This window comes from Oncorhynchus keta, unplaced genomic scaffold, assembly GCF_023373465.1.
Source record: "Oncorhynchus keta strain PuntledgeMale-10-30-2019 unplaced genomic scaffold, Oket_V2 Un_contig_22762_pilon_pilon, whole genome shotgun sequence".
Taxonomy (NCBI): Eukaryota; Metazoa; Chordata; class Actinopteri; order Salmoniformes; family Salmonidae; genus Oncorhynchus; species Oncorhynchus keta.
Genome location: NW_026283041.1, coordinates 23,939 through 51,660, shown reverse-complemented (window position 1 = coordinate 51,660; position 27,722 = coordinate 23,939). Strand labels below are relative to the sequence as shown.

Sequence of the window (27,722 nt, the reverse complement as noted above, 5' to 3'; positions counted from 1 at the left end):
CATGTGCTACAGAAATAAGCTTCTAATTGACAGTATCACAAAAGCCTGGGCCTCTGGGCAGGAGAACGCTCACATCGGTTAAACAGGTAGCCTTTGGGCCTGGCTTAACCGGTGATCAAAATGAAGTCTTTTGAGGATCAATTCTATGACCAAAGGCTCTTTCTGATTCATATCAACTCATGGTACCAGCATTCAAGACAAGTCTAGGTGAATACATGTCATGGTTTGCTTTAATCCCCCAAGACAATCACTGTTCTAATTGGACCATACTGTCTGGGACCCAGGGAAATTGCACGTTGCTATGGTCTGGTTGGCATGGTGACATAAGATATGATGCAAATATGCATCTTGCAGAAGAAATTGTTTTAGAGTGGAATGACTAGACATATCTGATGACGATGGTGACAGAACACTTCATCAAATATTCTTGACCGGCCCCTCCCATAGGCTTAACGTTACCCTGGTTTACGTGATGACGCAAGATGTATATGAGCGCAAGCGGCGGGATGGTTCTCTCTTTTACCGCCATAAGAGCGGAGTCTTTTGCTTTGGGACCGCTTCACTGCGTAGATTCACATAGTCAAGCCGCCAGCTAAAGGTAAGAGAATGACTTGAAATCACCTTAGCTTGGTCTTTAGCAATACAACAAAGTGGCGCATATATATATATATATTGTACTCCTAGATGGGTACGAATATGGGGTTGTTCTTATCGTCTTGAACTAAATATTTGCGTGGATGTAGTCGGGAAGAATAGGACGGTAGCGTGCCAGCTAACTAAGTCGGATGGCTAGTAGCAGCCATTGAGAGACGAGAGGCTCCACCATGATGCGTTAGCTAGCTAACGTTACATGCACGATGACGAAAATGGCTAATTTTCCGCCCTTTCGAGACGTTGTATTGTAAATACAAACGCCTTAATGTTAGTGACAAATCATCAGAATTTGCATCATTCAGTTATTGGTTTTATCGGATGTCGTGTCTTTTTAATTTAGACTTGACCTTATTTATTGACTAGTCTTATGGAGGGTAGTCAAGTGATGGGAGGGAGATGTGGTGGGTACAAGTTGTGTCTGATCACTGTTCGAGCTATACCGCTATTCAGGCTACACACTAAAATGGGACGCGTATGTCTCCGTCTTTTCACCTGACTTTTGACATGTTTGTAGTTTGCTGGCTAATTTCGATAGCCACATAGCTAGCTAATGGTTCTTATTTTGGTCTGTAATATTATTTGAGGGTTCCAATATTTGCCCAGCAGGTCACTTTGCCAATCAAATATGGACTGTCACTTGAGTACTTGCCCAATAACAGTGCGTATGCCAAACTAACGTTAGCTAGGTAGCTGTAACTAGCTAATGTTAGTTGACTTGCTGGCGAAGTAGTTAGCTAGCTGGAAACATGCACAACCAGTTAGCTAACGTTACCGCAAATGTATCCATTATAGTGCATGTGGTAGTTAACTAGCTAGATTCCACGGAATTGTGTCATTTGTACGTTTCAGTGGTAGGTTAGTTAAATGTATATGCTACTTCACAGCTAGCTAGCTGGCCGGCTTTCTTTGTGGGTGAGAGCCATTGCTCATAGCTTGCCTTGAGCATGCAACACGTGGTCGCTGGGTTTGAAAGGCTCGTTGAAGGGATGTATGTGTAACTACCATTGGGGGATTTCAGTCACTGAAGATCTGCTATTTTCACTTTTAGTGAAATGCATTGAACGACTCTCATACAATAATAATGTTTCACCTGATATCACATCTAAAGCTGCCTTTGTTTCTTCCAATGCTTATCAATGCAACATAACTATAAATGATTCGTTAGACATTCTAGCCACAGTTTCAGCTTGCTTTTGACTATAGCTAGACTGTATTTTTGACTACTACATCCTACCTGGCTGTGTTTTGTATGGCTAACTTTTGTCAAGAAATTAAGATGAACCAACTATTGTCGCAACCTATAGAATGGATATTGGTCCTGATGACTCCTGCTAAGGCGACATTACATTGTTTTGTTTGCGAGAAAAGGCCCTAATGGTATAAGTTAGAATTATTATTATTCATCTGCTACTCATTAACACATGGCATTTATGACTCATTCAATTTGAGTACTAATGACCCCTTTGTGAAACTGGCAATCAATTGATTGAAAGGTATTCCTGGAACTGTTGCTGAAACAAAACTCAGCTGACAGTGTTGGGCAACTATTTTAAGAGTAGTTTCCATGCTATCAATTACTTAACACTGGAAGTTTACTGCAAAATGCTAAGTTACTAGTTGAACAAAAATATATAAACACCTGTACAGTTTCGGCCCCATGTTTAATGAGCTGAAATAAAATATCCCAGAAATACACAAGGCTTATTTCACTCAAATACACAGATTTGTTTACATCCCTGTTAGTAAGCATTTCTCCTTTGCCTAGATTTGTATCTATTTAGCTGGGCTAGACAGTTAACACATTCTTATTTACAATGACTGCCTTGGAACAGTGGGTTAACTGTTTAACTGTCTTGTTCAGGGGCAGAACCACCAGTTTTCTTTACCTTGTCAGCTCAGGGATTCTCTCTTGCAACCTTTCGGTTACTGGCCCAACGCTTTGGCCACCTGCTGCCCCAGGTAGCCTAGATAATCTATCCAACTGACAGGTGTCTTGTCAAGAAGCTGATTAAATGCGGGGGACAATAAAAGGCCACTAAAATGTGCAACACAATGCTATAGATGTTTCAAGTTGAGGGGGTGTGCAATTGGCATGCTGACTGCAGGAATGTCCACCAGAGCTGTTGCCAGAATTTACTGTTAATTTCTCTACCTTAAGCCACCTCATGGTCATTTTTAAAGAATTTGGAAGTATGTCCACCCACCCTCACAACAGCAGACCATGTGTAACCAGGCCAGCCCTGGAACTCCACATCTGGCTTCTTCACCTTCAGGATTGGATGAGACCTGGACAGCTGAAACTGAGTTATTCTGTCTGTAACAAATCCTTTTTGTGGGGGACAAACTCAATCTGATTGTCTGGGCCTGGCTCACCATGGCTGCACCCCTGTGAAATCCATAGATTAGGGCCTAATAATTTATTTCAATTGACTGATTTCCTTATGAACTGTAACGCAGCAAAATCGTTAATTGTTGCTTTTTTTGTTCAGTATACATGTAGTTCACTAGTTCCCAACACTATCTCGAGTTATGATTCTAGTGCCCTCTGACAGTGGTGCGTTCTTTACACGTCGATGTATCAACATGTCTAAAGCATTAGTGGGATGCCTAGTTGACTGTTTCAGATGCAGTTTGGATCGTCCTTAATCTATTTCATCAGAGGAAATCCACTTTATCAATGTTAGACTGAAATGCAGTCATTGTGTCTGTATTTGAGTGGTGCTTTTGCTATTCTCAAGCTTTTTATGGCTATTAAGAGCTCTCACATTGGCTATTGGTGGGAACGTTTGATCTGTTCGCTGGCCAGACGTCGTCATGTGAATCTCATGGTGTTTTACAGGTCGATCCAAATGGTATTGGTTCACATTTTCAAAAATATAATTACGGTAGTGCAGTGTGTTTTGGAATTTCAATTACCAAAGTTTTGGCCTGGAATTATCCTCTTTTTGGTCCCTCTGCCTGGTAATCTCCCTTTCAGCTGCTTAACATTTGATTTATGGACAGCTTTTGTTGGCCTATTTAAACTGTGCAGGTGGGTGGTGGGCAGCCTGTGCGCTTCTTAACCAATGGGCACAGGCCATTAGGAACTTGAGGGAGAGAAGAGGAGCTGCTGAAAGATGGAGACAGTCGTGCATTTCAGACATTGCAGGCCAGGTCTACATCAGCACTGTTAACTGTTGCTAAGTTTCCCTGACACTTATTAATTTTGTAGCACTTTTCTCCAACCAGTCCAGTAAACCTTCTATACTGATTTATCGCACAACAGCCTTGGTCTGCGATGAATTTGGCACTATAACATGTGATTTTGCCATACTTCACTCTCTAAGTACAGTGAAGGTTATGTAGTAAACATTGAAGGGGTCTTTTTCTCTCAAGTATCTTTCAATTGAGAGACTTTGCCTCCACATTGGCTTTGATTGAGCTGCTTGGAAATCTCTGCTGGAGACAGAGCTTGCCCAATAGAATATTAGTTTTCACTCATTCCATGGATTCAGAAATGATGTCTACCTGGCAGCTATTAAGATGTGGTATAATTTTGTAATTCGTCGAGTTCACCACATTTTGGGGATACCAGCCACTTTCTATTTAACTCACCACTTTTTTAAAAGCCCATTTGAAGACCACCGTCAACCTAATACCACAGTGGTAAGGAGAGCCCTCCAGCAAATCATCGCCTAATGCCTTATGTCTTTGGAGGTTCGGTCACTGCTGTGGTTGCATCAGACACTGGTGTGAGGTGTCTGGCTCCTGTGTTTCTCCTGTGTACTAACCCTGTGGTAACCCTGGGGGTCTGGAGCCTAATTCAATGCCTAATGTGATGTGACTAATGGCTTTCCAATTGTCAACCTTCATGTGATAGCCTCTATAACAGCCTGTATGGTCAAAGTGCAAGTCTGAGTGGGTCCAGCTGTGTACCTCTTCAATTGTGTCAAGGGTCACTGGCCCTGTGTGAAAGTCCTGTTGGACCGATGGGTGAACTACTAGCTGCGGTCTCTGCCCCCTCTAGGATTAGGTGCTTTACATAGCTCCAGTCCCCCTCTGCGCTCTCCTCCATGCCAGGAGGTCTATAGGGGGTACATGTCTAAACAGGGCCTTGCTTTGGTGCTGTTATCAGATGGCAGCCCCAGTGTCGCTGGCATCCAAAGCCCCAACCCATGGCACACTGCGGAGCACAGATTATCTCTGCCCAAACCAAATGAGATGGGCAAGAGGTTAAGATATGTAGGACGATTTAACTAAGGCTTATGTTACTTAATGCCTCAGCACAGCAAACAGGGCTGTCAGTGAGCTGGGCGCTTGGGAGTTCTTTCATGCACATTTCACTAACCAACATGACAGGGAGCCAAAAGCAGCCCTTTTTTGTTTTATCTGGGAGTGGGAGGAGAAACTGGGGTAGGATTACGGTTGGTGGCCATTTTGCTCTAAGCAAGCAGAGTGCTTGGAATCAGATGTTCAGCCCTCCTGTGGATGCTTTAGTTCACAAGCTCCTAATGTCAGTTTGCTACACACTGGGATGGAGATGTCCTCAACTGTATTGAATTTAAGGGTATGATATTATTTGCCTGTTGTAAAGACTATGTAATGCTAGTCTTGAAATAGGCACTAATGGACTTATTTACAATAAATACTATTTTCCCAGAAGCCCTTTGTTTATTGAACATAAACATATTTCCTGCTGTGAATTAACAATTGTGTCAAAAGTAGCATGTATCATACATTGTCTAACTCTCTCTTCCCTTCCCTCCAGCAGCATCACTCGAGACTTGGCTAAGATGGCAGACATGGACAAGTAAGTGCATCCTCTCCATTTGCTTGGCTGTGCAGCCTGAGTTCTGTGCAGCAAGGAAAGATACTTATTGCACAAGTGTCCTATACTAAAACAATCCCACCTCTGCATCGTTACCTAGGGCCTTATCAATTCAGATTGATTTCTTTACATATCTTGGTGTTAGCCTTTAAGTCCAATGTTCCTCGAGCCGAAAGGCTGATTAGCTGTGTTTGTTTGTGTCACACACGTGATGGTAGTTCGCAAAACAAGTACCCACTGGATATAATATATAATATAATTCTGCCAGGTCAGCATATGCTACTTTGTGGTTAGCATTTAATTTAGAATATTCTTGGGGAAGCCTTTCCCTGTATACTAGAGTACTTCTAATTATCATCATTGCTAACAGCTACAAAGTGGTAGATGCGCGAACCGCACATACTGAGAAGGGAAATTCTCATTGCCTTGAAGAAAGTTCAGATGCATTCTGTTCATGTCTTATGATAAACTTCTGCAAATTCATTTTCAATTAATTTAGTTGATTCCCATCTCATTTAAATAAATGTTTGAATTTTGGTGATTTCCCCTTATGTCTGCAGCCAAGCAGTCTGATTTGTTCACCCCAGACATCCATGTACCAAAACTATTTAGATAATGGCACAGGAGTGTTGGGTGAAATCATGACATTAGTCCAATGCACATACAGTTTAGGAATGCCATTATCAATTTGGCTTCTAGTAGCCGTCAAATATTAGACACTAGTGGGTGTATATCAAGCGTCTGAGTAGTGTTTACATTTTAGAGCACAGTTAATATTAAAAACATGGGGGTCCTGATCCTAGATCAGCACTCTTACTCTGAGATCCCTGGTCCATACGTCTGCAGAGCTGAGTCAGTCCTCTTCCCTGGTATCTGATGCAGAGGAGGATGGCCAGCTGTCGATCTCACTGTGAGACGTTTCCTCGCTGGGCTGTGGCTGTTTACTCAGCCTGGGCTGCTTGGGATGCCATGACTGGGCTTGGGTTACGCCGGCTCCCTCCAGCCACTCAAAACACCTCCTGAGTTTGAGTAATGGGCCTTGACCCTGGTCCAGCAGGCCTGTGGCTGTCGCAAACCACAGGGAACAGGCAGACAGTCAACTGTTTATCCCTTCATCTGCCTTATTATATATAGTCCTGACTGACTGCAGGAGTCTCTGGGTGAAGTTTTTCCTATATACAGGTCTAGCATCAACTTCCCTCACCCAATCTTAACCTTAACTTCTTTCGGATTGTCCCACCTCGACAACATCCGGTGAATTTGCAGAGCGCCAAATTCATGTTAAATTACTATAAATATTTAACTTTCATAAAATCACAAGTGCAATACGTCGAAATAAAGCTTAAATTGTTGTTAATCCAGCCACCATGTCAGATTCTTACACGGCTTTACAGCGAAAGTAAACCATTAGATTATCCGAGGACAGCGCCCCGCATACCAACACATGAAAAACATTTCAACAAGGCGGGTGCGACAAAAGTCAGAAATAACGATATAATTCATGCCTTACCTTTGAAGATCTTCTGTTGGCACTCAAATGCCCCAGAAACATCACAAATGGTCCTTTTGTTTGATAATGTCGTTCTTTGTATCCCCAAAATGTTCATTTATTTGGTGCGTTTGATTCAGAAATACCCGGTTCCAACTCGCCCAACATGTCTACACATTATCTAATAAATTACCTGTAATCTTGGTCCAAACATTTCAAACAACTTTCCTAATCCAACCTTAGATATCCAAAGACGTAAATAATAGATCAAATTTAAGACAGAATATAGTGTTCAATAGCGGATAAAAACAATGTGGGGTGAGCTCCAGTTCACGGTCGTCACACAAGAGTCCACTTAGCTTGACACTCACAGTGAACAGCACTACTTCATTTCTCAAAAGGAAAACCTCAACCAATTTCTCAAGACTGTTGACATCTAGTGGAAGCCATAAAAACTGCAACCAGGTTCCTCATAAATATAGTTTCCTATAGAAAACAAATTGAAAATAGTGACCTCAATTTTTCCCTGGTGTTTTGTCCTTTGGGTTTCGCCTGCCAAATAATTTCTGTTATCGACACAGACATAAATTAAGAGTTTTCTAAAACTGTTAAAATTATCTTAATCTACCAAATTGTATGCATGTCCTAGCTTCTGGGCCTGAGAACATGCAGTTTACTTTGGGCATGTTTTCATCATGTGAAAATACTGCCCCTATCACAATGAAGTTAACCACTAGTGGGGGAGAAATGCAAAGCTGACCAAAGATCAGTGTCTAGGGGTAGCATCCTATTTTACTCCATGACTAACTGCAGGGCAGATGCTAGCATTGTAGCCTGACGCCACATGTTTGACGTTATGTTGATCAGGGGCTTATTCAGATACAAATGTAATTATTTTTGCACTGGTTCGGAACCTGGTTCATGGATCCGTATGAACGGTGTTTAAATCCAGTGTTAGATGAAACTTCAGTGAGGCAGGGGAGCAGTATACCCTTTGGGCTGTGTCCCTGTTCACTCTCTGGGAACATTGCCTCCTAGTCTGTCAGAGGTACTGTGTGGAGGCCTCTATGTATTAGTATTGTCTGACACACCCCTCCTTTTGTATCGAAGTAATTATTAGAGTTGAGTTTCCTTTTTCTACACAATCGATATAATCACATACCGTCTAAACAGTACATTGCTTTTGTAAAATTCCATTCCTGAATAAGCTCCAGGTGTCTGTTTTGACTGATTTTTCTTGGTCTCTGTGTGTGTGCAGTAAGGACCAGGCTGAGCTGGACCCGGCAGATTTGGAGGACGTGGAGGACGTGGAAGAGGAGGAGACTGGAGAGGACGTCAACAGCAAAGGTAAGGCTCAGCACCACCCGCCGAGGAAGAGACTGGGATTGTTAACCGTTAATGTCTGTGCCCACTGTGGATTTGACTTCAACTGAACAACCAACAGTGAAATCTGAATCAGTTTGACATGAGTGTCATGAGCCTCTGCTTGCTGGTCAGTTGTTAATGTTAGGTTGACAGCTGAATTAAAATCCTCTGTGTCCACACTGTCTAGGTTTGAAATCTGAATGTTTTTACCTGACCATGATTTTAAGAATCCTGCTTTGTTTAGAGGTTTAACTGGCAGTCCTTTGTAGACTGAATTAGATGTCTCTCTCTGCCCCAGGTATTTATAGCCCCGCAATGCTTATCGTCTCCCACCACAGTGATATGTCACAATGATCTCACACACTTGACAGAGGCTTTCATGCGGCCAGAGCCTAACAAATATCCTAATTATCGTCCGATATCTGTAATGACATTCGTCATCAGTAGAAACGTCCCTTGTCTAGAACAGATTCAGAACATTTTGCCGTCCCACTCATCCCTGTCCCGCTCCGCTGCAGCACTTTGAGTTGTCACTCAGCTGAGGAGTTGGCCATTTCGTCCTTAACGGCACCCTATTCCCTCTATAGTGCACTACATTTGACTATAGACCCTGCTCAACAGTAAAGCACTTTAGGGAAATGGTGGGTATTGGGACGGGCACAGCAGGGCCCTCAAATCCAAGGCGTAAGGAGTTGAAGCGTGGTATAGGTAAATCAAGGCAGGGAGAGTATACCTGCTGATTATAAATTATGCAGCAGCCCTCTGACTTGTCCCATGGGCAAAGCATTTGTTATCCGCTTTGGAAATGCCTCGAACAGCTTTTAGGAATAAGTTTACTCCTGTAAGGTGGAAGGGAATACTTTGATTATAATGCTCCCTCTATGGGCTCGAGTCGAACCTGAGTCTTCAAGCAGAGGCTCGGACACTGTTTATCACGAAGCACATTTTTATCAGTCTTTCTCGGCTAGAAATGTCATTATTTTGGAACTGGTTCAGGGTTGGAAGAAACCGTATGCCCTTTGCGGTCTCCCTGGTTCGTCTCTGGGAACATTGCATCCTAGTTTCTCAGATGTTCTGTGGAGGAAACACCGGGCTCTATCAATAGTGTGAAGTGACTTCCTTTCCTTGTGTCCTCTCATTCGTCTGCACCAATCTGAAGAGGCTTGACGGGTGGCAGCGTTTTGGCAGTAGCATTCTTCCACCTGTTCAATACTCAGATCGGTGAAGATGAAGGAAAGGAGACAAGTGAAGGGAGCAACCTGTTGACCAGCAACCCAGCCCTCTATTTGATTTAGATTTATTGTTGTAGCTTTGTCTGTCCTTAGTTGACCTGAAAATACTTGGAGTAGCCCCCCTAGAATTTCTTATGCAGAACTCCCTCCTTCTGTCAATGTATCTGTCCGTATGGTGTCTGATACTATGAATGGTTGTCTGTCTGATGGTAGTGCCTGGCTTTGTCCGTCTCCCCTCAGCTCGTCAGCTCACCGTGCAGATGATGCAGAACCCACAGATTCTGGCCGCGTTGCAGGAGAGGCTGGACGGGCTGGTGGGCTCGCCGTCAGGATACATGGAGAGGTGAGAACCCCCAACCAGGAGAGACACAGGCTTCAGCCATACAGATTCTGGATGGAGACAGTCCTTTTTCAATGGGTGTTATCGGTTGGATGGACAACAGATTGTCCATCAGAAAACCCCACTCTGTTTTGGGTCCTGTATGTACTCGTCCAAAATAGTTGACTTGAGGTGACGGACAGTGGCTGAATGCATCAACAATTTCCTCAGTGTTCCTGTGACTGGCCACGGCCTGACTCTGTCCCACTCTGCAGCTCTGGGGGACTAGCCTAGTTATGCAGCCCTGCTTTAGATGTTAAGGTCACAACAGAATTTCTTCTCACTGAGGTAGTTGTCTTGTTATTTATATATAATACTTTCAAAACTTCCATTCTTGGCATGCATGCTTTGTACCTGTGTATGTATGTATGTTATGGAGGGATAACAAGGCCAGTGCTGTGTCTTCAGTGCCAGAATGTTCCTTGTCTTCTGGTTCTGTCCTCAATTCGCTGGTACATCCCTGTGACATGTCTGTGGAAATTGAGTACTGGTAGTTTAGGCTGACTCTAACCTACACCCAAAACCTATTTTTGAAGGTGCTAGAGGGAAACCGGAACGTTTCTGCACACTCCGTTGCTCTGATTTAAGGTCGACTGACCAAAACTTCAGCGACTATTTATAGTATAGGTTGACAAAATGATGCAATAAAGGTTCATCCTCTGGTTCTCGCATCCTTGAGGTAATCACTTATCTGTGCGTGATTGGGTATGCGAAGGTAATGCTTTTCATTCAGGGATTTCCTCAAGGAAGGTTGCCTAGTTACATTATTCAAAGAAGGCCACTGCTACAGTGATGAGAAGCTGCTGCATTCCCCTTTAAAGCAATGTCCCATAACTGTAGTCCTCTAGGTCTGCTCTGTGCTGGGTTGTCCTTTAGTATGCAAATGATTTGGCCATGGTGAGTTGGAGTTGACTCCTTGGCCAATGACTTCACGAAAGAGCTATGGCACACAGACACGATGCCTCGGCACTAGGTGTTCTGGACCCAGTTGTGCACCTCTTGTTTTGGTGTTGCAGTGAAATGTGTTTTTAAAAGTGGTCTCCGCATCAGTCTCAAACCAGCGTCCTAAAATGTGAACCGATGCCCTATGTATCATTCTCTGAGTAGCGTTGCTGATCTAGGATCAGGTCTCCCTGTCCATGTATTCTTATTCCTTATCTAAAAGGCAAAACGGATCCAAAATCAGCACTCCTACTCAGACGCTTGATACATACCCCTGATCTGACCCAATGCAGATGGTATAATGGCTCCCTCCTTCCACCATTCCACGCGCTTCATATGATGAAACAAATCTGTAGGTTGTCCAATCAAAAACACACTTTTTGACCAATGGGTAACATGTTAATTGTGGTCCTAACCTTGTCTATCATAACCTGTTGAAGTTATTTTAGTTTATAGGGTGGCCAGAGTTAGGGTGACTAAATCAATGGAAGCCCAAGGGTAAAACCTTGGAATCGCACTCAGCTGTGTAAGAATTAAGGCTACATGAGTACTTGACAGGCTCACTTTCCCATTGAACTTGCCATCTTCTCAAATCCACAGGACATAAAACAATGGAGGTAAGATCGATGTTGAGACATGACATGTAGTATTTTAGTATACTCTTATTTGAAGTGTCAACAGAGCTCTGAGTACAAAACATTAAGAACACCTGTGCTTTCCATGACAGCCTGACAAGGTGACACTTGGTGCCAGGCGCACTGGTTTGTCAAGAACTGCAACGCTGCTGGGTTTTTCACACCATTTGTGTATCGGTGATGGTCCACCACCTGAAAGACATCCAACCAACTTGACGACTGTGAGAAGCATTGGCGTCAATATGTCAGCATCCCTGTGGAATGCTTTCCACACCTGACTTTCTGAATATGATGCGTTATAAAAAGACCCCACACAAGGATTCAGAACATGAAGAATAATTTGTCTTGGTACAATGTATTTTATAACATAAGGGACATCTTATCACCACCAGAGCATGTTTTCACCCACTCAGGAAAGAGTGGGTGGACACCCTAAAATCTGTGTAGAAACATGCCTTTTTAAACTGCTCTTGGCATGGGATTCTTGGCCCAATGTCGTACCAGAGCATTGCCGCGCGGGATATTCTGCCATCTTGATTAATGGAAGTGGCTGTGGTTTTTCTGGCCTCAACAGATTAATTGTGCCCGCCCTCCTCACAATTGGAGCGTGTGGCTGTGATGAGTGCGCACTTCTGCATTTTTTGTTTAGTTATCGTGGATCTGGTCCCTTAATGTTTTTTTCTCCTGTCAGTGGATGCCAGTACTTCGGATCTCCTAGCGTCCCCTCAGTGGGGTGCTGTGCCAGAGGGGCTTGGCTGTGGTTGCGTAACGCCAGGGCTGAGGTGACCAGGCCATTACGTAAAACGTCGTTTTTCCAATGTCAGTGGAAGTAGTCCTCTACTTCCTGGTCCTATGGTTGAATTCCTAGCGGAGGAAACTAGGTCCTGCAGTCATTCTCCCCGTCAATGTGTTGCTCTGCATAAAAGTGTCTGTATGCATAGGTCTGCATGCGTAAGTGTTTGTCTTTCGTTGATGTTTATTCCCGTTGTCAGAGTTGGGGCTCCAGTGTCTTGTTATATACACCACCATCTTTGGACAGTCAAGATGTACTCTTTCACCGTGTGGAATTCTGACGGTTTTCTCTCCCCGTGTCCAGCTTACCAAAGGTAGTGAAGAGACGGGTCAACGCCCTAAAGAACCTACAAGTGAAATGCGCCCACATTGAGGCCAAGTTCTACGAAGAGGTCCATGAACTGGAGAGAAAGTACGCCGCTCTCTACCAACCCCTCTTCGACAAGGTAGGAACACCCCTGTTATGTTCCTCGTATCAATATGATCTCCCATTCATTGTACCTTATAACTAAGCTGCATTTGACTGGGCACTTTGCTTGGATTGTTTTCATTGGTGCAAACCTTAGTAAAATGAGCCACTTTTTGACCAAATCCAGTTCGGTCCCTCCATGTTTCGTCCCAAAACGTTATTTGCTGTGACCGGACTCCGTGGGCGGGGTTTCCAAAGGACATCATTTCCAATTCACACGCATATTAATTCACTTGTGAAATAGTACAAATGTAAGCACCCACCAAATTGTTGTTATTAATGAATACACCCCAGTATTCTCAATCTAGTGTTGATCAGTCACTCCTCTGCCCATATGTGGTTCCTGCTGCTTTTACCCCCCCCCTGTCCCCTCTTTGGAGCGGACTGGGATTTAGCAGAATCCTCTGACTAAAGAGCTGCAGCCTGTTCCAGGGATGCAGATGGAGCTGAGAAAATGGGGGTGACCAAACTGCTGTCTTGTGTAAATAATGCGCTGGCTTGGCACCTCAGCCCCTAGTCCATTATCTTGGTTTAAACACATGACTGTTCTGGGCTTTTTGTTAAATGTTTTGCTCTGGCCTCCTGGCTGTTGGCTTTACAGGGACTGACTGTTTTCCTCCCCCTCTCTCCCTCCAGCGAAGTGACATAGTTAAAGCAGCCTATGAGCCCACAGAGGAGGAGTGTGAGTGGAAGGCTGATGAGGAGGAAGAGTTGACAGTAAGTAAGCAGGTACAGGTGACTCCATGCCTGCATGTCTTATCTAACCTGGGGACTTCTACTGTCTGGTGCTAACCCGGGGACCTCTACTGTCTGGTGCCTCAGCAGGTCTTATTAATCTAACCTGGTGACCTCTACTGTCTGGTGCCTCAGCAGGTCTTATTAATCTAACCTGGGGACCTCTACTGTCTGGTGCCTCAGCAGGTCTTATTAATCTAACCTGGGGACCTCTACTGTCTGGTGCCTCAGCGGGTCTTATTAATCTAACCTGGGGACCTCTACTGTCTGGTGCGTCAGCAGGTCTTATTAATCTAACCTGGGGACCTCTACTGTCTGGTGCTAACCTGGGGACCTCTACTGTCTGGTGCTAACCTGGGGACCTCTACTGTCTGGTGCCTCAGCGGGTCTTATTAATCTAGCCTGGGGACCTCTACTGTCTGGTGCCTCAGCGGGTCTTATTAATCTAACCTGGGGACCTCTACTGGTGCCTCAGCGGGTCTTATTAATCTAACCTGGGGACCTCTACTGTCTGGTGCCTCAGCGGGTCTTATTAATCTAACCTGGGGACCTCTACTGTCTGGTGCCTCAGCGGGTCTTATTAATCTAACCTGGGGACCGCTACTGTCTGGTGCATCAGCGGGTCTTATTAATCTAACCTAGGGACCTCTACCTGTCTGGTCATGATGACAGGACCAGGAGGGTGTACCCATGATTGACTTATTGGGTTCTGACTGTTTTGGTTCCAGTAATGGTGGATGTGCTAGATGTGCATTATATATAGACTATTTAGAGGTTTTAACCAGGGACTCGTGTATCTTTTCTGTTTATAGGCATCTGTGAAATGGTGCATCCCCTTTTTTGTTGATCTTCCTCCTGCCTGTTTCTTCCAGGAGGAGATGAAGGAGAAGGCCAAGGTGGAAGAGGAGAAGAAGGATGAGGAGAAGGAGGACCCCAAAGGCGTTCCCGAGTTCTGGCTAACGGTTTTCAAGAACGTTGACTTGCTTAGCGACATGGTGCAGGTAGGTGGGCAGAGTGTTGGAGGGAGTGGAGGACTGTCAGCAGGAAAAGAGACTAGAGCAGTAGAGGAAAGTAGGTCAGCTGCTGCAGCTCCCTAAATATGAGGCTTCATCACCACCTACAGGCTTGATGAGGCAACTTCACCCCTAAAAATAGATGTTGTGTACATACAGCACACTTGTAGTCCTGGACAAGCCCTCAATGAGTTGAAGCAGGTGACTTTGTCCCGGGCTACAGCAAGAAGGTGATGTTTTGGGGGTGGGATTGGGAAACACAGATCTTAATTGCGCTCTTATCAGAGTGACTTCGTCAGTGTATTTGAGGTAGGTGAGACCACATCACAGGTATTAAACGTTCCTCAATGAAACAGCTGTCGGCTAAATCGGTGCTCGTAAGAAAAGAGAAGTTGGTGTTTGTGCCAGAAAGACCAGTACAACGATAAAGTGTTTCTGTCTAGATACCATACCAATGTTCAAGCTGCTGTTCATGTTTTACAGGAACATGATGAACCCATCCTCAAGCAATTACAAGATGTCAAAGTCAAATTTTCTGACCCTGGCCAGCCCATGGTAGGTCTGTGCACCGCACTGCTCTGCTGATGCAATTCTCTACCGTTCTATCAATGTATCTTGGGTATTCCCACTGTTCCCAATATTCAACTCTCTCTTGCTCTTTTTCTCCAGAGCTTTTCTTTAGAATTTAACTTTGAGCCCAATGAGTTCTTCACAAACACTTTGTTGACAAAAACCTACAAGATGAGGTCTGAGCCTGATGAGAACGACCCCTTCTCCTTCGATGGGCCTGAGATCATGGGCTGCACAGGGTAAGACGCTCTGTCAAACTGCTCCTTGTCGTCCCATAGAGATCTTAATCCTATGGCGCATCCTTAGTAAACCCCCTAGTTGCTCATCGTAGCCTCTGGGACAAGGAAGGATGCTAGATCAAACTAGAGATCCAAAGCTGAGAGTCTTGTCCGTGTCTCTTGGTTATTTCAGCTCTGGGACAGTCATTGCAGGCACTAATGCTGTTTGTTTCATGAGGAGTGTAAGGGTCATGTCAGTAGATGGAGTTTATAAAAAAATTCTCTCCTTTTAAATTAATATATGATACTCAGGTTTATGCACCCTTCTGTTGTCTGCTTGTTTGGTCAGTTACAACAGAATGCCTTCTTTTTTAACACCAAGACATGGGTGAGGAATGACCCGGTTTGTCAAAAGTGGTCCTTTCTAACAATGCAGCATGTTCACAGGGTTCTATTAAAACCTTTGGCTTATCTTAACCTTTAGGGCTCAAAGCAACATCTACACTGTAGTCATTGGTTGGCGTGTTTAGTCCTGCGTCTGGTCTCCTGGTAACCCTGGTGTCCACCGCTCTCGCCCCACAGTTGTACGATCGACTGGACGAAGGGCAAGAACATCACCCTGAAGACGATCAAGAAGAAGCAGAAGCACAAGGGGCGTGGCACAGTCAGGACGGTCACCAAGACAGTCCCCAACGACTCTTTCTTCAACTTCTTCACCCCGCCTGATGTCCCTGAAAGTGGAGATATGGTAAGTAAATGCTTTCCGTAGTCTACTGCAGTGCTTGAAGTGGACTGAAGTGAGGTCAGGTATTTATTTTTGTTGCCATAACTCAGTATTTCTCTTTATGCAATATAATTTTGCCGTAACTCGAGCAGTAGAACATTTAGGCTGTGTTCCAATTCAACCACTGGTACAGTGTGGTCTTTCGATTAAAGTTGGTGTGGCCGAATGGTGAGTCTCGTATCTCTGACTGACGTGCCGGTGACTCTTGCCCCTCCAGGACGAGGACACTGAGGCTGTCCTCGCCGCTGACTTTGAGATCGGCCACTTCATCCGCGAGCGTATCGTCCCCAGGGCTGTGCTGTACTTCACGGGGGAGGCCATCGAGGATGACGATGATGATGTGAGTACCCACCACAGCCTGTGTGTAATGGCCTCATCCCTGTCCTAGACCTCTGAACCAAGCCACTGGCCTTCACATGTGTTCCTAACACTGGTGTCCCCTCTTGTTGCAGTACGATGAGGAGGGAGAGGAGGCTGATGACGAGGTAAGGCCTTAGCTAACTAGGTCTCTTCACCTGGTCCTCACTAACCCACTCCTGTTATTGACCTTAGCCGTGGTCCTCACTAACCCACTCCTGTTATTGACCTTAGCCGTGGTCCTCACTAACCCACTCCTGTTATTGACCTTAGCCGTGGTCCTCACTAACCCACTCCTGTTATTGACCTTAGCCCTGGTCCTCACTAACCCACTCTTGTTATTGACCTTAGCCCTGGTCCTCACTAACCCACTCCTGTTATTGACCTAGCCGTGGTCCTCACTAACCCACTCCTGTTATTGACCTTAGCCCTGGTCCTCACTAACCCACTCTTGTTATTGACCTTAGCCCTGGTCCTCACTAACCCACTCCTGTTATTGACCTTAGCCCTGGTCCTCACTAACCCACTCCTGTTATTGACCTTAGCCCTGGTCCTCACTAACCCACTCCTGTTATTGACCTTAGCCCTGGTCCTCACTAACCCACTCCTGTTATTGACCTTAGCCCTGGTCCTCACTAACCCACTCCTGTTATTGACCTTAGCCGTGGTCCTCACTAACCCACTCCTGTTATTGACCTTAGCCGTGGTCCTCACTAACCCACTCCTGTTATTGACCTTAGCCGTGGTCCTCACTAACCCACTCCTGTTATTGACCTTAGCCGTGGTCCTCACTAACCCACTCCTGTTATTGACCTTAGCCGTGGTCCTCACTAACCCACTCCTGTTATTGACCTTAGCCGTGGTCCTCACTAACCCACTCCTGTTATTGACCTTAGCCCTGGTCCTCACTAACCCACTCCTGTTATTGACCTTAGCCCTGGTCCTCACTAACCCACTCCTGTTATTGACCTTAGCCCTGGTCCTCACTAACCCACTCCTGTTATTGACCTTAGCCCTGGTCCTCACTAACCCACTCCTGTTATTGACCTTAGCCCTGGTCCTCACTAACCCACTCCTGTTATTGACCTTAGCCCTGGTCCTCACTAACCCACTCCTGTTATTGACCTTAGCCCTGGTCCTCACTAACCCACTCCTGTTATTGACCTTAGCCCTGGTCCTCACTATAACCCACTCCTGTTATTGACCTTAGCTAGTTTGTCTGTCTCAGTGTTTAACAGTTTCCTCTTGTGTTCTCCTAGGAGGGTGAGGAGGAGGGAGAGGAGGAGAATGACCCTGACTATGACCCCAAGGTGGGTAGGAGAGCTTACTGTTGATGTTGTCATGACCTAATGTGAGACCAACGATCAGAAGTATCAGACTTCAACATACAGAATTGAATGTGTACCGCTACTCCAAATGCATCATGAACACCAGCCGCCATGATGGATTTTTCTGTCTATATACTACTGCATCCCACGTCGCCTCAGAACACACAGCCTTCGGAACCGTTTCCCTGTCCCCTTGCCTCTTGTGTAAGGGCTGGATTCCCAGACGCACATTAAGCCTTGTCCTGGACTATAAAGCAGTCTACATTTGTGTTTTGGTACACCAAAGTACATTTTATTTCCAGTGGCACGCTGCATTGGCCTTGCAGCACTGTTGCAGTGCTTTCTGTGTGGTGATACGTTGGATTTGTGGAATGTATGTTAGATGGCTTGACAGAACTGGTAGCAGAAGGTGAATTTTGGAACTTTTGTTACATCAAAATGATGCTGCATAACATTTTGCTCAATGATGTTATCGGTGTGATCGAGGCGTTAGTCCAGGACTCGTCTCATTCTGTGTCCTGGAAACTTCTAGAATGAGAGTGATAGTAAAGAGTGGTATTTCGAAATGGTCTCAAAATATCACTTCAAGAACATAATCAAATACCCTTTTGTGAGCGTCTGGTCATGGGGAATGTGTTTTCCCACGTTTTCTTTTCAATGGAATGCCTTGAAAGCATGTTTCTACTTGCTGTCTACATCATTGCTAAACTGAGACTGCATGGAAATTGGAATCGGATACTAAATCAATTCAGGTTTTGACTTTTAGTTTCATAGCTCTGCATGCCAAAGCTTTATTTGATTTTGTTTGGGTGAATGGGAACAGTACTTCTCTTTGCTGTATAAAGCCTCTTGAATTCTGTATTCTGCCTATTTTTTGCCTTTAATTCATTAATGTTCATCTCCAATCACTTGGCACCTTTTGTCAGCTATACTCTTTAAATTTTTCCTCACTAGGTTTAAGTGATGTCTGTAGAAAATAACCCTCTCCTGGTAGGTACAGCTTGTGAATTGTCAGCTTACCGCACCCCGCCTCCCTCCTGCACCTTTTCATTTTGACACCTCCATTCCTCAATCTCCTTGCACCCCCCCTTCCACCTGCACTTACAACTAACATAGTGGCTTTTTTCTTTTTCCCTTTAACTGTAGTGGGTGATGCGTTTGAGTTCTCTTCTGTATGTTGAAGCCAGTTAAACTTTCCTCCAATTTGACCCTATTTGTCTTTATACAAAAAATTGTGGCACCAATATTTCCATTTGTTTGGAGAAGAATAGATCGTTTGCCACACCTGTTTTGTGGATTTTTATGTTTTTGAGTCTTAAGCCATCGCTCTGTTCATTCTCTCATTCTTCACTTTTGTACTCCAGAGACTGTAGTCTACATCTGGAAGGATGCTTGTTAATTGTCTTTCTCCCATTGGACGTGCCTGAATTGTCTGCGTGGCGTGAATCCAAACTTCCACTTCAGTTGTATTTTCACTTGGTCTCCCACTGACATCGATGCACGACTAAGTGAAAGTTTGACTAGAGTTGAAGTTCAGCTTCACCCCTCTGTCCTGGAGAGCTGTTGACCCCTGTAGGTCTGTTTATGGCCCTCTCCCTGCATTGCTGCCAATAGACTTCATTAGTTTTCCTCCCCTGTGAAAGAAAGGCATCTGTAGGATATCAGTGGTGCACCCCCCCCCATTACTGTTATGAGCACTACGGGTTAGTGCATTTACACTATGGAGGTTCTATGCAGCAGTAGTGAAGGCTCTCAAAGTAGTTATTATACAGTTATGTTTGAATATTCACCTCCACATTCCCATCTCCATTGGTGTCTTTGGACCTTGAATTTGGGTGTTATGGGTAGTAATTCACCCCCCAACACTGGTCAGTTGCATACTGTAAGAACATACTAGTATGGATTGTTATTGGGTCACTGTTCAGGAATCTCTAGCCTAAGTGCCAGGATGACATTGCCCTATACCCTGTCAATGTTTGTCTCAAATGGACATAGAAAAATGTCTGAAGCATAAACGTGTGTGAGAGGGTGATTAGTGTGTTATGTTCGGATCTCAGTTCAGCTCTAACGTCCTCTCTTTTGGTCTCTTGCAGAAGGACGCAAATCCCCCAGCCGAGTGCAAGCAGCAGTGAAGGCTGTGGCTTTGAGGATCAACTGCACTGTAACAGCTTCTCAAATAAAACACTTACTTACGCCTTATAATGTTTTGTATTTTTCTTGGTAGAAATAAAAATAAAGGGTTTCAAGATTTTTGTTACAAAAACCTCCTAATATAATGTGAGCAGTGGCTCGATATGCATAGTATTTTACTAGACCCCCACCCCCCCTGTACAAATAGTTAGAATGCCACAAACTCCCTGAAAGCATGATCTTGTTTCTCTCACTGCTAAACTAGTTTGGGTTCTTGTGAAGTTTTTGTTGTATTGCTCTTGGACAACAGCTGTGGTTAGACTGCATTGAGGCAGGTGATGAGAAAGTCAACCTATTCCTTTTCCCTCGCGCTACTTAAGTTACCGGTCAGATCAGGTTGTGAGTTGGAATTTGTTGTCATTGTATTAGTGGGCTGGGCCTAGAGCACGGCCAGAGCAAAACACTGCATTTAGTCATGGCTAATGAAATACTTTGAATCGCTGTGCACATTTGGTCACTCAAGCATGCCATTTAGAGCAGGGAAAGTGGTTTATTGGCCACTGGTTTGGGCTGAATCAAGTTGTCAATCTAAAACATTCCAGTTTGCAGACTGACAGGCATTGGATGTTTTGAATGCTCTCTTGGGATGAATATTACCTCGACTACATGGTCTGATTTGTTAAAGAAACAGAACCATGTGTTAGCTGCTAAATTTAATGAGCCGAGTCTGCAACGTATTGGTTTCCATTAAATAATTACTGTTCTTTCTGAATTTTAATTTGCGTTAAGGGAATGTTTTTCCTCCAACACGCAGCTTGGTCTTGTCCAGTCACTCCTTAACATTCCAGATGATTTGACGGGACAGTTCCAAGGTTTCGCCAGCAGGGGGCACCCCATGCCCAATCTGCTTCAGGCTCTTGTTAGGCCTACAGTTTACTTGTCTTTTTCTATAGCACTTTGTACTACTTAGTCATGTATCAGTGGTGTCCTCTATGGTTGGCTGTCGGTCCAGTAGCCCTTGTGCAAATCGAAGTGAGCAGTACTTTGGAGGTGGCCGTGTCATACGATGCCCTATGGGCTTTCTCCTGCGCCATGAAACATTTCCCTGTAATACATGATTCTCCCAAGTGCATTACTCTTTAATTTGGGAATCCCACTTGACTTGTGTACTCTGATAGCAATAGGTTCGCAACGGGTTCCTTTCGGAGGAAAAAACGACCAAATTCAGGCTTGTGTTGGCATGTGGTTGTGGCTTTTGAGCCTTGTAACTCTCGAGGTTAAGCTCGTGCCGGTCTGGTCCCTGAGCATACGGCTAATTTATCACTGTGAAGGAAAGGTGGCAATGAGTTCTGGTGGAAGTCCTGTCTGACTGCCCTCTGTAGCCAACCCCACCCAGCAGGTCACACTGAAGCATGTAAGAGCAATACTTAGTCAGGGAATGGAAATAAAAGGAAGTAGCTTAAGCCCACCCACCTTGTCCTTTAGTGGAAACAGTCATGTCGGTGTATGTTGGGTGGTGGCGCCCTCGCTGCTGCCTCTAGTGGAGCTATAGGGAGTACTGCTGCAGTCAGATTACGTCTGGACTGTTCTAGGGACGACTGGATTCTGTCTGACTCCTTGAGCAGCTGTTGTCAAAGCTAAATGCTATGCTACAAATACTAAATGTACTCAATAACTGTATGTATATTCATGAATAAATTGGTTAAATGTGTTTTGCGTTTGTTCCTTGTCTCTACAGTGTCTCTTCAACATGAGCTGCTTGATATTTAAACACTGAGCTCTAACATTTGTGTAGCTCATTGAGGTGACCAGTTCATTTGTCATATGTACAGACTACAGTAGGTGTAGTGGACTGATTACAAGTTCTCTATTAAATCTATTAAAATTTGACCGTTGGTACACACTGAACTGAGTGAAGAACCCAGCAGTGTTGCAGTTGACACTCAAACTAGTGCACCTACTACCATAGCCCGCTGAAAGGCAGTTAAATATTTTGTCTTACACATTCACACTGTCTCAAGGCTTAATCTTTTTACCTGTGTCCTCCCCTTAATCTACACTGATTTAAGTGACATCAGTAAGGGATCATAGCGTTTATCTGGTCAGTCTGTCATGGAAAGAGCAGGTGTTAATGTATCATATACTCTGTATATTGAACAAAAATATAAAAGCAACAATTTTAGAGTTCATAGGACATCAGTAAATTGAAATAGTCATTAGGCCCTACTATGGATCTCACATGACTGGGCAATGGTGCAGCCATGGGTGGGCCTGGGGGTGTATTGGACCACCCACTGGTGAGACAATCTGAGTTAGTTTTACCCCACAAAGGGGATTTATTACAAACATAAATACTCCTCAGCACCCCTTTCCCTCAGACGATCCCGCAGGTGAAGAAGCCAGATGTGCAGGTCCTGGGCTGATGTGGTTACACAACGTCTGTGAGGCCAGTTGGACGTACTGCCAAATTCTGTAAAATTACGACGGTAGAGAAATGGACATACAGCTCTGTTGGACATTCATGCAGTCAGCATGACAATTGCACGATCCCTCAACTTGAGGCATCTGTGGCTGTGACAGAACTGCACATTTGGGGGCCTTTTATTGCCCCAGCACAAGGTGCTGATCATGCCGTTTAATCAGCTTCTTGATATGCTACACCTGTCAGGTGGATTTCATTTTCTTGGCAAAGGAGAAATGTTCATTAGCAGGGATGTAAACAAATTTGTTCACAACATTTGAGAGAAATCAGCTTTTTGTGAGTATGGAACATTTCTGGGTTATTTTATTTCAGCTCATGAAACATGGGACCAACACTAGATTTTGTGTTTATATTTTTTGTTCAGCACATATACATATACATACACAGTATCTACGGTCTCACCACTGAAATGAAGGGCCAGATGACAGAGCTCAACGGAAGTGCCCATTTATTGTTTTCTCGTGGAGAGGTGAGAGCCAAGCGTTCTACAGATTGTTTTCTCGTGGAGAGGTGAGAGCCAAGTGTTCTACAGATTGTTTTCTCGTGGAGAGGTGAGAGCCAAGCGTTCTACAGATTGTTTTCTCGTGGAGAGGTGAGAGCCAAGCGTTCTACAGATTGTATTCTCGTGGAGAGGTGAGAGCCAAGCGTTCTACAGATTGTTTTCTCGTGGAGAGGTGAGAGCCAAGCGTTCTACAGATTGTTTTCTCGTGGAGAGGTGAGAGCCAAGCGTTCTACAGATTGTATTCTCGTGGAGAGGTGAGAGCCAAGCGTTCTACAGATTGTTTTCTCGTGGAGAGGTGAGAGCCAAGCGTTCTACAGATTGTTTTCTCTTGGAGAGGTGAGAGCCAAGCGTTCTACAGATTGTTTTCTCGTGGAGAGGTGAGAGCCAAGCGTTCTACAGATTGTATTCTCGTGGAGAGGTGAGAGCCAAGCGTTCTACAGATTGTTTTCTCGTGGAGAGGTGAGAGCCAAGCGTTCTACAGATTGTTTTCTCGTGGAGAGGTGAGAGCCAAGCGTTCTACAGATTGTTTTCTCGTGGAGAGGTGAGAGCCAAGCGTTCTACAGATTGTATTCTCGTGGAGAGGTGAGAGCCAAGCGTTCTACAGATTGTTTTCTCGTGGAGAGGTGAGAGCCAAGCGTTCTACAGATTGTTTTCTCGTGGAGAGGTGAGAGCCAAGCGTTCTACAGATTGTTTTCTCGTGGAGAGGTGAGAGCCAAGCGTTCTACAGATTGTATTCTCGTGGAGAGGTGAGAGCCAAGCGTTCTACAGATTGTTTTCTCGTGGAGAGGTGAGAGCCAAGCGTTCTACAGATTGTTTTCTCGTGGAGAGGTGAGAGCCAAGCGTTCTACAGATTGTTTTCTCGTGGAGAGGTGAGAGCCAAGCGTTCTACAGATTGTTTTCTCGTGGAGAGGTGAGAGCCAAGCGTTCTACAGATTGTTTTCTCGTGGAGAGGTGAGAGCCAAGCGTTCTACAGATTGTATTCTCGTGGAGAGGTGAGAGCCAAGCGTTCTACAGATTGTTTTCTCGTGGAGAGGTGAGAGCCAAGCATTCTACAGGTTGTATGAAACATGTCACAAATACATTATGCTACTTCCTGCCTTCAGAAAGTATTCATACCACTTGGCTTATTCCACATGTCCTGTTAGCCTGAATTAAAAGTAGATTAAATAGTTTCTCTCACCCATCTACACAATATCCCATAATGACAAAGTGAAAACATGTCTGTAGACATTTTTGCAAATGTATTGAAAATGAAATACAGAAATATTGAATTTACATAAGTATTCACGCTCCTTTGCTATGACATTAAATTGAGCTCAGATGCATCCAATTTCCTTTGATCATCCTTGAGATGTCACCACAACTTGATTGGAGTTCACCTGTGGCCAATTAAATAGTTTGGACATGATTTAGAAAGAAACCTGAAACACACCTGTCTATATAAGGTCCCACAGTTGACAGTGCATCAGAGCAGAAACTATACCATGCCGACCAATGATCTGTCTGTAGATCTCTGAGATGGAATTGTGATGAGGAATATATCTGGGGAAGAGTATAAAAGAATTTCTAGAGTGTTGAATGTTTCCAAGAGAAAGTGGTCTCCATAATTAGGAAATTGAAAAATGTGGAACTACCCAGACTGTCTAGAGCTGGCTGCCCACCAAACTGAGCAACCGGGCAAGAAAGACCTTGGTCAGTGGCAGGTGACCAAAATCAATGACCACTCTGACCTTAAACTGTGGCAAAGATTTACTTTCCAACAGGACAGTGACCACAATCATACAGCCAAAGTAATGCTGAAACGGCTTCAGAACAGGAATGTGAAAGTCCTTGAGTGGCCCAGACTTGTATCCCGTTGAAAATCTGTGGAAAGACTTGAAGATTGCTGTTCAGTGCCACCCATATCTAGTTCAAGAGCTTGTGAAAATCTGCAAGGAAGAATGGGAGAAAATCCCCAAATCCAGATGTGCAAGCTGGTACAGACATACCCAAGACAACTGAAATCTGGAATCGCTGCCAAAGGTGCTTCTGCATTACAAAGTATTGACTTGGGGGTGTGAATACTTATGTAAATGCAATATTTCTGTAGGTCATTATTAATAAATGTATTTGCTAAAAACATGTTTTCACTTTGTCAATATGGGGTATTGTGTGGAGATGGGTGAGGGGAAAATATACATTTCATCCATTTTGAATTCAGCTGTAACACAACATGTGGATTAAGTCGAGGGGTGGGAGAACTTTCTGAAGGCATTGTATACTTGACTCAAGAAATTCACTCGCCTTGAGTTCTTAATTCAATTGTATAGGCCCATTTGATTTCCAAAATACTATCAATATATCATTGATCCTCGCTGCACTGTGCTGGAGAGGCCCTCTGACACATGAGTTCTCTTTCCGCTGGATGTCACTCAGGGGGCGGTCCACAAGCTCGAGAAACCCCAATCAAACTGTGTGTATCAGTCACACCAGCGACCGCTGCCGACGGACTAGTATCAAATACCCTGCACACACATCCACGAGTTCCACAGCACATAGTAACCCACTCACTGCAGTGACCATTTCAGCATCCGATGCCTTTACCTTTACGGGCAAGGAGAAGAACAAGTGTTTGCATTTGCTGAGGAAATTGGGGCGTTTTCTCAAGATGCTGGAGAACGGCGGCAAGGTGCTGAAAGAGGGGCTTCTGGAGAAGCGAAGCGACGGTTTGCTGCAGCTGTGGAAGAAGAAGCACTGCGTCCTCACGGAGGACGGGGTTCTGCTTCACCCGCCGAAGCAGCACGACCACCCGCACCATTACAACCACCACGGCGGCGGAGACACTGGCAAAGTCAAGGAGCTGCACTTCTCCAACATGAAAACTGTGGACTGCGTCGAGAGGAAAGGGAAATACATCTACTTCACCGTGGTCATGTCGGAGGGCAAGGAGATCGATTTCAGGTGTCCACAGGACGAGGGCTGGAATGCCGAGATAACTTTGCAGATGGTGCAATACAAAAACAGGCAGGCCATCCTGGCGGTGAAGTCTACCAGACAGAAACAGCAGCTCCTCGTTGTTCAGCTCCCGGGACAGAAAATTATTCGGAGCTCTCCAAACGTTGCGTGACCTGCGCCTCGGGCATTCGACGTGCGGTAAGACATCCGAGAGAGGTCTTAGCAGGCTTGATTACTAATTACTACTTAGCCGCTTAGGAGTGGACATCCTCTGGGGCGAAATTGCTTGGATATACACTCCCCGGCAACGTTTGATATTTGACACAAGGCTCAGGATATGAGGCTCACCTACCCCATAAACATGGGTTTACGCGCGGCGATGTCGGCAGGGGAAGCTTTGATGCTGTTATTAAATCAGCATGCATTGTTCCAGATGCTTGTAGCCTCCTCAATTACAGTCTCTTACATAAAAATACACTACATTTGCCAATGCAACAAAGAGAGCTTGCAAATATTATAGGTCTTTACTTTTGCCTAATTACGTTTAAATGTTTTATTATTCACTATTATTAGGCTACAATTCATTATTATGGGCAGGCATATTATGGTCCAGTTACCATCGGCACTTAATTTAGCCTAAAAATAACTAATATTTAATGAAATGGTTTAATATTATATTAATTTTAGAGTAAGGGTTTAAACACGGTCAGTGCTGTCACTGTCTTCTAAACATGCTTTGGAGCCATTAGGCTGCGATTACACAGGCAGACCAATTCTCATCTTTTCCCATTAATTGGGCAAAGGATCAGAATAGGGCTGCGTGTTTAAACGCAGCTCAAGAAACGCTATTTATGTTCAGGTGTAGCCTACAGAGGTTCCTCTTCTCCTCGTGTCATGCACTGCCACCTCTGAGATGGTCTAATTTATTGTATCCGCAGGTTAATTGGACATTCAGAGGAGGGATCGATGGACTCCGGCTGCATCTGCACGGCCTCACAAAAAGGAGCGTCACACCCAGCAGAAAACATCTCTTAATTTAACTGTTGTTCGGTCCGGACAACAGCAGCAGTCTTTTCCCAGTCCTATTTTTCATTAGAGACTCTTTATTTGAGAAAGATGGACACTGATGGACAAAGCTTAGGCCTCTGCTACAGCACGAGTGAAACAGCTGTATTCTAATGGGTGATGCTCTGCCATCCCTTCTTATTTATTAGATTGTGTATATATGTTTTTATCATAACAGTGTCATTGACTAATGTACAGTGTGGTTGTTGCTGGAGTTGAAACTGAAAGCTATGCTTGAGATTCCTAAGCCTCAGTATCGTTGTGATCCTGGTGGGATGGTTGATTGTGTTACACCTTTAAGGATGTACTAGAGTCCTTTCCTTTCACTTCTATTATTTATAGAGTTGTGAGTAGCACATCCTATTGTAAATCTGTGGCCATGATACACATCCTCATTTTTTATTGAACCAAAGACATAAGGTATAGTTGACTGTAAACATGTCAGGATGCTTCAATGATGAAGGAAATGTTGACACATCTTTTATTTGTTTGATTTCTCCATAAATCTCACTTTTTGTGATTATCCTCGTACAGATATGGTGCCCATGTTACATCTGCATTACAACTATGGAGTACGGTTCGACTTTAGGAAGCAACATGTGTCAACACTGCATATTCTTTTGGGAGTCTTCAATTTGTACAGATCAGAAACTGCAGTCCTTTTCAGTGGCAACTGATAGAAAGGTAGCTCGTGAGCAAAACTGGTTGAAAATACATAATTTCAACCAGTTTTGCCAAGAGCAAGTCATTAGGCTAAACATTGATCACCGTCTTTCCTGAGGAAGCTATGCTGAGACTGACTGTTGAGTTGCCCCTCACACCACCCCCAGGTGTGTCAGT

The 27,722-nt window shown here is 44.4% G+C and overlaps 2 protein-coding genes, 1 long non-coding RNA gene and 2 other non-coding genes across 11 annotated transcripts; 4 read left to right on the top strand and 1 right to left on the bottom strand.

Moving 5' to 3' along the window:
- Positions 1-468: 468 nt before the first annotated feature.
- LOC118379088 (nucleosome assembly protein 1-like 1) lies at positions 469-21,610 on the top strand. 7 transcript variants are annotated; one of them, XM_052505196.1, is made up of 15 exons: positions 469-598; positions 5,405-5,443; positions 8,209-8,297; positions 9,761-9,890; positions 12,600-12,741; positions 13,401-13,493; positions 14,372-14,500; positions 14,996-15,067; positions 15,182-15,321; positions 15,883-16,048; positions 16,302-16,424; positions 16,537-16,569; positions 17,701-17,751; positions 18,724-18,759; positions 19,863-21,610. In XM_052505196.1, exons 2-14 carry the CDS (start codon positions 5,427-5,429, stop codon positions 18,727-18,729), a joined length of 1,191 nt encoding a protein of 396 aa, XP_052361156.1. In that variant the 5' UTR covers positions 469-598; positions 5,405-5,426; the 3' UTR covers positions 18,730-18,759; positions 19,863-21,610. The 7 variants fall into 7 exon arrangements, with proteins under 7 accessions (XP_052361156.1, XP_052361151.1, XP_052361157.1 ...); XM_052505191.1 differs by lacking the exon at positions 18,724-18,759; XM_052505197.1 differs by lacking the exon at positions 18,724-18,759 and having other exon boundaries at positions 471-598; positions 9,788-9,890; positions 13,401-13,481.
- On the top strand, positions 10,252-10,386 carry LOC127921617 (small nucleolar RNA SNORA57). Its single transcript, XR_008109096.1, has one exon. It is a non-coding gene; the product is annotated as a small nucleolar RNA SNORA57 (small nucleolar RNA).
- On the top strand, positions 15,377-15,506 carry LOC118379091 (small nucleolar RNA SNORA14). Its single transcript, XR_004824560.1, has one exon. It is a non-coding gene; the product is annotated as a small nucleolar RNA SNORA14 (small nucleolar RNA).
- LOC127921616 (uncharacterized) lies at positions 16,588-17,652 on the bottom strand. Its single transcript, XR_008109095.1, has 3 exons — positions 17,606-17,652; positions 16,904-17,332; positions 16,588-16,748 (listed from the first exon to the last, which is right to left on the bottom strand). It is a non-coding gene; the product is annotated as an uncharacterized LOC127921616 (long non-coding RNA).
- Positions 21,611-25,272: 3,662 nt separating the features above from the next.
- LOC127921611 (pleckstrin homology-like domain family A member 1) lies at positions 25,273-26,822 on the top strand. The gene is made up of 2 exons (XM_052505189.1): positions 25,273-26,015; positions 26,756-26,822. Exon 1 carries the CDS (start codon positions 25,288-25,290, stop codon positions 25,987-25,989), a length of 702 nt encoding a protein of 233 aa, XP_052361149.1. The 5' UTR covers positions 25,273-25,287; the 3' UTR covers positions 25,990-26,015; positions 26,756-26,822.
- Positions 26,823-27,722: the final 900 nt, after the last annotated feature.

Excerpts from the sequence above, each read along its gene's own strand:
- LOC118379088 (XM_052505191.1), top strand. Across the intron at positions 12,742-13,400 it reads ACCAACCCCTCTTCGACAAG|CGAAGTGACATAGTTAAAGC; the intron begins GTAGGAACACCC and ends CTCTCCCTCCAG. Across the intron at positions 16,049-16,301 it reads TCCCTGAAAGTGGAGATATG|GACGAGGACACTGAGGCTGT; the intron begins GTAAGTAAATGC and ends TTGCCCCTCCAG.
- LOC127921611 (XM_052505189.1), top strand. The coding sequence starts at position 25,288 with ATGTCACTCAGGGGGCGGTCCACAAGCTCGAGAAACCCCAATCAAACT.